At 41.0% G+C, this 10,020-nt stretch overlaps 1 protein-coding gene across 1 annotated transcript in view; it reads right to left on the bottom strand.

The window, feature by feature from the left end:
* Positions 1 to 1,760: 1,760 nt before the first annotated feature.
* dnah6 (dynein, axonemal, heavy chain 6) overlaps positions 1,761 to 10,020 on the bottom strand; it is a 49,884-nt gene continuing 41,624 nt past the window's right edge. Inside the window, exons 70-82 of the mRNA XM_019889067.1 lie at positions 8,953 to 9,110; positions 8,771 to 8,862; positions 8,400 to 8,546; positions 8,183 to 8,321; positions 7,181 to 7,300; positions 5,700 to 5,821; positions 5,287 to 5,416; positions 4,992 to 5,119; positions 4,147 to 4,332; positions 3,302 to 3,374; positions 2,912 to 3,063; positions 2,029 to 2,251; positions 1,761 to 1,925 (exon numbers count right to left, since the gene is read on the bottom strand). Coding sequence (XP_019744626.1) covers positions 1,822 to 1,925; positions 2,029 to 2,251; positions 2,912 to 3,063; positions 3,302 to 3,374; positions 4,147 to 4,332; positions 4,992 to 5,119; positions 5,287 to 5,416; positions 5,700 to 5,821; positions 7,181 to 7,300; positions 8,183 to 8,321; positions 8,400 to 8,546; positions 8,771 to 8,862; positions 8,953 to 9,110 — 1,774 coding nt within the window. The 3' untranslated portion in view covers positions 1,761 to 1,821. The remainder of the gene's footprint in view (positions 1,926 to 2,028; positions 2,252 to 2,911; positions 3,064 to 3,301; positions 3,375 to 4,146; positions 4,333 to 4,991; positions 5,120 to 5,286; positions 5,417 to 5,699; positions 5,822 to 7,180; positions 7,301 to 8,182; positions 8,322 to 8,399; positions 8,547 to 8,770; positions 8,863 to 8,952; positions 9,111 to 10,020) is intronic.

Consider the following 10,020-nt stretch of genomic DNA (forward strand, 5'->3'; position numbering starts at 1 on the left):
TGGTGGTACACATGTACCATCACAGATGCTGGCTTTTGACCTTTGTGCTGGGCACAATCCAGATTGTCCTTTTTGTCTTTGGCCAATTTGAAATGTGGACTCATCAGACCAAAGCACACTTTTCCACTTTGCATCAGTCCATCTCAGTTGAGGTCAGGCCTAATAAAGCTGGCAACATTTCTGGGTGCTGTTGGTATACTGTATGGATTTCGTATTTGCATGGCTGAGTATTCATTTGCAGATGAAGCGACAAAGTGTATTAACGGAAAATGTTTTTCCTGAAGTGTACCTGAGCCCACGTGACAATATCCTTGACGCCTGAGACATCAAAGGTCACTGTCATTCAATGTTGTTTTTCGGCTTGCCATTTATGGGCAGAGATTCATCTCGATTTTCTGACTCTTTCGATGTTTTTATGGACCATAGACAATGCTTCAGTGCAAAATATAAGTGCCGATGCTCCCCTTCTTTGACTGTTGCCAGCTAAATTAGGCCGTGGGTAACAGTAGGTCATTAGGTTACTGAACTGATAACAACTGATCGTGCATTTTTATCAGGAAAATTATGTATATATGAATAGAATAAAACAGGGAAATGTATGTGTGTGTGTGTGTGTGTGTGTGTGTGTGTGTGTGTGTGTGTGTGTGTGTCTGTGTATGCTTTTGTGTATCACAGGCACAATCCAGATTGTCCTTTTTGTCTTTGGCCAATTTGAAATGTGGACTCATCAGACCAAAGCACACTTTTCCACTTTGCATCAGTCCATCTCAGTTGAGGTCAGGCCTAATAAAGCTGGCAACATTTCTGGGTGCTGTTGGTATACTGTATGGATTTCGTATTTGCATGGCTGAGTATTCATTTGCAGATGAAGCGACAAAGTGTATTAACGGAAAATGTTTTTCCTGAAGTGTACCTGAGCCCACGTGACAATATCCTTGACGCCTGAGACATCAAAGGTCACTGTCATTCAATGTTGTTTTTCGGCTTGCCATTTATGGGCAGAGATTCATCTCGATTTTCTGACTCTTTCGATGTTTTTATGGACCATAGACAATGCTTCAGTGCAAAATATAAGTGCCGATGCTCCCCTTCTTTGACTGTTGCCAGCTAAATTAGGCCGTGGGTAACAGTAGGTCATTAGGTTACTGAACTGATAACAACTGATCGTGCATTTTTATCAGGAAAATTATGTATATATGAATAGAATAAAACAGGGAAATGTATGTGTGTGTGTGTGTGTGTGTGTGTGTGTGTGTGTGTGTGTGTGTGTGTGTCCCTGTTTAAGCTTGTGTATGACAAAGATTGTGTTTGTCAGCCCGCTGCCATAGCACCGAGCTGGATGCACAAAGCCAACGTGTTTGCACAGCATGCCCTAAATGACGCAAATAGGAAGCTGCTGCACATTGGAGTTGTGGCGGAAACATTTCCTGATTTGATGATCAGCACTCCATACAGCGCCCCTGCTTGTTAACCATGAACATTTGTGCGTCTGCTCACCAAGCTTGCTTTACCCATCTATTTTTTCCTCATTGCCCGAGGCTAGACATATTACTCTAAGTCTCCTGAACACATTTATCCAGTAACTTTCTACACATAGTGCCTGGATATCTTGAGTCGACTAATTCAGTGTGTGGAGAGACGATCAGGATGTACTCTGAACAAGCGTGTACTTGATGAACTGTTTTTGGATCATTCATGGCTCACTTGGTACCACAATAACCGTATGTGCAACGGCAGAGACGCTGACTGAAGCCACTCCATTGTGGTTTATGTTATATTTATTTGAAAATCTCAAAAATGTGTGCCTAAATTGGAAAAGACTTAGTCATTCAACTGGCACAAGAGAGCAGATGCTTTAGATATCCAATAGTCGCTTGGCCGGTTTGACGGAAGCATTACAGTCACAACAAAATTAGTTGAGTGTCCTAGAAGGAGAGAAAAATGAAGAGTGGGCAACAAACTTGTCATGCTTCAATTATGACGTATATATTAGGCATTATATGTGAGGGTCCCGGATGAAATATGCACCTGTGGTCGAAAGAGTTCCTGCTCTTGCTGAGGTCTTGTATAGTGGCGCATGGTAGAGCTCGGGCTCGGGGTCGTAGTTCTGTTGTGGCTCAAAGTGCACCACTGGAAGAATGGCATTCATCACTCGAGGTAATGCATCTTCGATCACCATATTGTCATCATCCCAGCGACTCGCATCCATGAACATGCCGTGTACCAGCACACCATTCTCAGGCATTGGCAACTACAACCACAAATAAGAAACACCGAAGGTAATTGTGTTGTACTTTGTATTCATCCTACAATGCATTTACGATTTTTAATGATTGCAGGTGGGTCTGAAATGTATGGCCTGGAATAAACTGGCCTTCAATGGATATATATGTGCACATCACTCAAGAAGAGGTTCTGTTGTATCAAAGATTCAGGACAAAATCACTGTTCACATCGAAATGTTGAACTCATGTACGAATAGGAACAAGCTGAATGGGAATGATAAAGCAAATAGTGCTCGTGAAGTCAAATGATCGTTAATGTGGCAACATACACATTCAGACTTGGATTTTTGTTTTTTTTAATTCAGTTTATACAGAAAGGATTTAACCTGGCGCAAGTCCATCTTCCGTGTGGAGTCTGACAGACTTGCTCTATGTACTGGCAGGAGGCTTGTGACCAGATGAAATGTGTACTAGCACACTTGGAGAAAATGGGAGCATTTGCGAGTATACTGGTCTCAGTGTCTCACCCTGCTTGTGACTTTAACGCCCATCTTCTGTTTAGATTGGTACTTCTAATCAAGTATTGCATTCAGGTACTTTATACAAGGCTGATTTTTACATCCCTCAAAAAATAAATAGTTTTGAAAAAGGCATGAAAAATACGTGGTGAGTTTGCAGTACTGTACCTCCGTGTCCATGGGAAGTTCCGCGTTGCTGTTCAGATTGCGCAGAGCCTCGGCCACGGCGATCTGGTCTCTGTACACGGGCACCATGTTGAAGCGGAAGTTCAGCTCATCGATGGGCAAATTGTATCGTCGGGCGTGATTCTGCAGAACTGCTACATGACAACAGTTAAGAGAGAATGTCTGTGTTACCTTGGAAAGCGCTTTCCCATTAAACACTCTTGTTGACGTTAGATTACTTGTAGCTGTGAAAAATGATTTATGACATATAGTATCAATTGCCATACAATGGCCATGACTTCGGAATAATAATCTGGCAGTTGAGAGACTGGTGTAGTATCATGGTCCATTAAAGCATGAAAAGAAAAGGTTTCTCGCGCAGAAGTGGCATACCAGTTAGAAATCCCTGAGGAAAGAAGAATCCAGATATCCAAAAAGATTTGGGGTGGCCTCGCGTTATCCAAGTCTAAAAGCAGATAACAATCGATAAATGTTTTCAAATAACTCGGGAAATGTGGTCCATATGCATGCATTTCAGCCTTTTAATTGCGTAGGAAAGAAAATGAGAGCAGTGGCGTCACTGGCACAGAGCGCATAGAATGTGTAAGTCACGACTCACTTTACACTATTAAGACATTATCTTCTTCCTTGGGGCTTCTTTTTGAATATTTGTGCAAAAAGATTGTGCCCCATTTCCAAATGAGCAATAGACATGTTGAGACCTGTCTTATCAAAGAAATTTTTGCGTTGGGGGAAGATGCAAATGGCAAAAGCAGGAAGAGACACAGGATGTGCTTGTGTTATTGGAGTCCGCGATGTCCATGAGAAAAGTACACATGCGCACAAACGAGTGCACAGTCACTAAAAACCCCCCAAAACATTGAAGCCTTCACTGTATAGCCAGAAAGTGAACCAACTGAAAGTTCAGTGTGATGAAGTTTGTCTGTAGATTTTTTTTTTACACAGGCAACGGATTAGTCATGAAGTGGCTGGGTTGCCAATTTGCAGGTTCAAGACCAGTTAGCAAGGCAGTCAACCCTCATAAATTGCTTAAACGTGATACTTGTACATAGCGTGTGTTTCTCTGTCTCTCTCTGACTTCTCCACTGGCATAGCATCCAGTGTGCATGTGTGTGTAAAGAATCTGTGTGTAATGCTTGTAACAAAACATAAGAGGGCACACAAATTTGAGTTGATCCTCTGGCGATCAAGAAAACATAAAATACAAAACCAAAAACCTCAACAAAGTAGATCCTAATGTATAGGTCTTTGACCCAGGAAGCCAAGCTTTTTAGCGATGGGTAGGAGGAGTTTGACCATTGCGCGGGAACGTGGTTGTTCACAAAGCTTGTGTAGATCCGGTCCATCTCCTCAGACATCACCACAAAACCTCCAATGGCCTTCTGCAGAGTTATGAGAGACACCTGGAAACACAAAAATGGTTGAATGCCTTAAAAGCTACAGCTTTTTCCACCCACAGTTCACATTCCATGTATCAGTAATTCATTTCCATAGTTCCCATCACTTTTTTCCCAATCCCTCATTTTTCCCTTTTCTCTCTTTTTCCCTTTCTTTTATCTCCCGATATCAAGCGGGTGGCCGTGCCTCAGGAGGTTGAGCGGGTCGTCCGGTAAGCAAAAGGATGGCTGTTTGAATTCGACTCTGTCTGAGTCATGTGTCGTCGTGTCCTTTGGTATGCCACTCCTCCCACCTTACCTCGTGTCATTCACACTGGTGTACAGCTGGGTGTGAATGTTTGGTGGTAATCAGAGAGGACGTAGGCGCATCCTGGCAGCCACGCTTCAGTGAGCCTGCCCCAGGCCAGCTGTGGCTACAGAATAAAGTTTTCCACCAGAGCGTGAATGTGTGATCGCACGAATAATACACCCACTGTGAAATGTCTTGTGTGAAGTGTCCAGAAAAGCTTGATAGAAAACTGATGCATTATTATTAGTAACTTTTGGTTCCAGGCCCGCATCTACAATATAAACGGTTGCTATAACTTCTTCTAAAAATAGTGCCCCAATTAAAATACACGTTATCGCATATTGTGTAAGTAATTCACTGAAATCGTTCTCATTACCCTTAGTAAGCGAATCAGTTTGGTGAATCTGTCGGCCTCCTGGCCCAACACAGTTGTTAGGGAGTTGACACGACCATTATCGTCTCGCTCGAATAAACCTTCAAGCGCCTCGTCCATGTCAAGGCGCTCTACACACCAAGGCACACAAACAAAAAAACACATTGTCAGACATGTACCACAGTAATGGAAACACAACTCTGCCTTAAATAGTGCATTTTATAACCATTAGAAAAACAAAAATAAATAGTGTCTCCATTGACAAAAAAATAAAATAAAATGCCATATGTCTTCGTACCAGGTAGCTTAGCCAGTATAGCTTCAGCAAGCTCACACACAATCTCGTCATTGCTTTTGGCTCCTAGTTGGGCTGACGAGCGAGGATTAACATCCAGAATAGTGTTGACCAGATTCAGGGTTTCTTGGCGCTGTGGAGACAAACACACGTATAGTACAGGGAGGATGTAATTGGGCAAACATTTTTACAGATTGAAAATACGGACGTGTTTTCATTTTACGAACTATTGGTATGGATGTTTATTCCAAATTCCTTTACACAGAGAAGGTATACTAAATTAACTATTGTATATGTACAAGAACAATGTTAATCGGAGGTTAAGTGTTCATTACAGAATAACTCCATCATGGTTGGGAGATGAAAGCTGACAATTTCTACTTGTGTCTTTTCTTTTACATGTGCAAGCTCCATACCTGGAAGGCCAGGTTGGCATTTTCATGCATGCCAAAGACCTCAGGGTCATCAATGATTGGAAGGTTCTCAATGTACTCTATATATAAATCCAGTGTGTCTAACGCGGGGGCATAGTAGACACCTAATGAACAGGAGAAACCATTAAATCACAGGAATATCCAGTTGAATTTAAAATAATAACAGTCCAACATGACAAAGAAAATCAATCTTCGTTTTGGTATTAATTGTATGACTACACGGCAAAATGCAAAATCATTTAGCAGCAGGTTTAGTAGGGCTATAGAAAACCAACAGACCCAACATTTAGGATATTAATTGAAAGGGCTCGGTTCAAAATAAGAAGTGTGGCGTTCAATTCGTAAATTATTTCAATCTGGAAAAACAAATCGATAGATTTTGCCATGTTTATATTTTGAATACAATGTACTCCTTTCAAAATCTTCATTTCAGACACTCAAAATTAACATAATGGTGTGGCCAGATCAATCCCGGCACGTTCATCCTACCGAAAACGTAATGTCAATAATGCGTTTTACGATGCAAAACCAAGAGATGCAGAGCAATTGTGGAACGGTATCAAATCATCCTGGGCTACAATGTGTTAAAAAGCACAGGAAGTTAGTCAACTTCATGCAACACAAACGTGATGCAGTTCTCAGAAGTGGTGGTTATGCAGTTACCTGTAAATTAGGGTTGCCAAAATTAGTCGACTCGTCACAATAATATTTACGATTTTATATAATAGTCAACAACTCATTTATTTCTGTATTTAATTATTTGGTGCTTTGTTTCCCCCCCTCAACTCTCGCTTCTCCTGCTGGTTCTATGCCTTGTCTGTGACGTACATGCGCATTAGTGGGAATCCGGGTCATCTGTGATGGATTATATTGTAAACAGAAGAATTGCGGGTAATGCAGTGTCATGGCTAACACATGTCAGCAAGAAAGTCCAAAAATTGGTCCAAAAATACTGAATTGGATGCAAACCTCCCATTCATGGCAGCATGGCCATGATAAACGAGCCTCTAAAAAGGAAGCACGTTGTGGCTGATGCCTAATTTCATTTCTGACAAAGGAACAGCAGGCACAGGTTACAAGTACTGTTGGTGATTCGTCTCCAAACAATATAATTGTTTCTGGCAAATGTAAATATCCCTTTAGTGATTCACAGGAAAGCTTAATCCTCTACTTTTCAATTCACACAGTTTGGGGGTTCATCATGAAAAATGTAGGCACCCCCCGATCCTAGTTTTTCTTCACGTTCTGCAATGTAATTTAACAAATCAATACATTTTGTCGGGTTTACAATTTGAATACAATGTGCTCTTTTCATGATGCATTCAAATAAAAAGTATTCTAAGCATGTTTAAAGTGACATTTTTAAACACACTGATATGTCAAACACAAAAACTGCATAATGTATCTGTACAACTGTGAAGTTCATGAACAAGTCGCGAGCCGAATGGAAATTTAAGAGGTACCGGATGATGAGAAGGTGTAGCAGGGCCCCAGGGTCTTAGGGGAAAAGAAGCCTTTTAGGACTGTTCTGAGACAGCGTTGGTCCCAGACATCTGTCACTCTGCCTCCGTACGTGATCTCACCTGGGGATACACACTCACATTTGACCAGGTTTCTCCTTCCACAAGAGAAGCATCAGTAGCATGCTGGATTCATTGACGCAAATAAAAACATCAGTTTAGTGTCCATTTCTCAAAGTGACCCATCCACACTCTATAGCAGTTATCCACTTAATTCATTCACTCCCAAAGACGTTTTTAAACGTCTTTTCAGATTTGGTCCAGAATTGGCTGGTACTGGCAGGGAACTGGAGCCTGGCTGTCTTCAGGCTAAAAGCCAGCTACACCCTGGACTGGTTGCTCATCAATAATGCACAGCAGGGGGGTCAAACTCATTTTTGTTGGGGGCCACATTGTATAGTTGCCATTTCCCTTGGACGGCCATTATGACTGTGAAACCATATTAAGAAGTCAAGAATAATAGTTTCTTCAGCTATTTAAGTGACTATAATGAGGAGTTTGGTGACACGAAAATGCTGACGACAGCTCTCATTTATTATGGAAGATCATTTTAAAGTTTGGTACAGACTTTAGGAAGCATCATGGAAGTTGACATGCTTGATTGGCTTTCGTAGGCCACATCAAATTATGTGGTGGGCCAGATTGGCCCCCGGACCTTGAGTTTGACACCCCTGATGTACAGAGGCAGGCAATCATTTTTATTCACATTCATTGAATGGGATCTAAACCTTATTTTATACGGTATATATAAAAAAAATAATTCTCATAAATTGGAAATCGTTTCAGGAATTTAGTTCATCATGACTAGTGGATCAGGTGGACAGGGTAATGTGAAAATAAATTCAACACTTATCGCATTGCAGCATCAAAGCAAATTATTTCATAGTCAAAACTTTAAAACACAGTACCGGTAATTGTGATAGTTATGTGTTTGGGTTCACCTACTCGTGATGTATGTAAGAGCATCCCAGGGAATAATGGCATCTTGGCAATAGAGGTTGAGGTTGAGCAGAGCACACTCCCTGTCACTGTCACTGAACTCATAGGGAATGTTCCAGCCAAGAGGACCAAACTTTTTGCGCTCCTGAAGTGTATATAAACAAGGTAAACTTATCTTGATAGCAAAGTAACAAAACAGTGCATGGGTATTTTGTTTTTGAACCTGAATAACTGCATGGAAAAAGCAGATTCCAAAGACCATCTTCTTCCAGTCCAGACCCAGAGTGTGCTCTTCAAAGAAATTGTTAGAGATTTCTGTGAAGGCTCGACGAATGTTGGCACGCAGACCTTTCGGAGGTTCATTTGTCACCTTGAAGTATTCAACACAGCCAAATGGAATCAATAATTAGACAATAAATATTTGTTTCCAAATAGTTCATTGTCTTGTCGGATCATATATTGTAACCACAAAAAAAAAAAAAAAAAGAAAATAGTAGACAAAATTGGCAACTATTGACACCCCTAAATCTGAATGGAACTAAGTTAATGTCATACACTTCCATTTTCTCGCTAAGGCACTGAGCCAAGGTTTACCTTGACAGAGTTTTGTAGCACTGTCACTGGAAACACTTTAGTAGGCATGGAACTGAGAAACAAACGGAAGTTCTCATGGATTGATGTGTCTGCGGAAGAGAGTGAGTATTCAAGTTTACATTGACCACATGGTATAACAACAAGTTCAAATAGCGTGTGTGTGTGTGTGTGTGTGTGTGTGTACTCTGCAAAGGTCTTAATGATCTCCTCCATAGGGAGCATCCAAGAGACTGCTAAATGACAGTTTTGCAAGAAAACCCAGCCTCCATCCTCTAATGCCGATTTGATCATTTTCTCCGCTATGGGCCCCTGTCCTTGACCCAATGAAATGGACTCAACCCTAATTGTTCCAGAGAAAGGAATATTTTAATATGTGGTTGTATATTCTATATATTATTTCAAAATCATCTTCATTGCTTCAATTTACGGAATGAATTCATAAATTAATTTCTTAAAGACCCTGTAAAGTTATTTACGGGGGAAGAGCTAAATTCCTCTGTGAAGGGGGAACACTAAGCTCATCAGAATTGACTAGCAGTAAGAGGGTTAAAAATCCGACACTCCACTCAGCAGCAGCAGATTCAACAGCGACACGGGAAAAGACGACATCAAAGAAAAAAGCCATATGGTCAGAACTCACATTGTCCAAGACTTTCAGATTTGATCACGATAGACCATAGGCAAGAACAAGGTCAAATCTAAGGCAGACCTGGGCAGAGAACGCCCCGGGGTCCAAAATCTGGTCCGCCCATAGACTCTGACCTCAGCGAGTCAAAAATGTCGTCAAAAGAAAACGTAAACTACGCAGTGGTTTTACTGTGTGACCAAATATACATGTATTTGGTTGACAAGTGAAGATCGGCTTCAATGGACAGATCCACACATTGCTCTATTTTTCATGACTTATTATATCTTATTATATTTATTTTATATTATGTTATTATTATAATATAATATTATTATATTATTTATTATTCAGAGATGAAAGTGGACTTTTCTGAAAATTCCGGAAAAATTAAATAAATGTGTGTGTGTGTGTCACACACACACCCACACCCACACACACACGCACGCGCACGCACTTGGCCGATCAAGCATGAATTAGTTTACACAAAACGCTATTCAAATACTCGACATTCAATGATTAATCTTCCTTTTGTGTGCACACGTGTACCCTTTATGGCTTCCGTTCGGGCCGAAATTTCGAAATCTCCAAGATATGGCGAGGCCATGAGAATGCGAGGCAAGGG

The sequence above is a fragment of the Hippocampus comes genome, unplaced genomic scaffold (assembly GCF_001891065.2).
Source record: "Hippocampus comes isolate QL1 unplaced genomic scaffold, H_comes_QL1_v1.1 scaffold86, whole genome shotgun sequence".
Classification (NCBI taxonomy): Eukaryota; Metazoa; Chordata; class Actinopteri; order Syngnathiformes; family Syngnathidae; genus Hippocampus; species Hippocampus comes.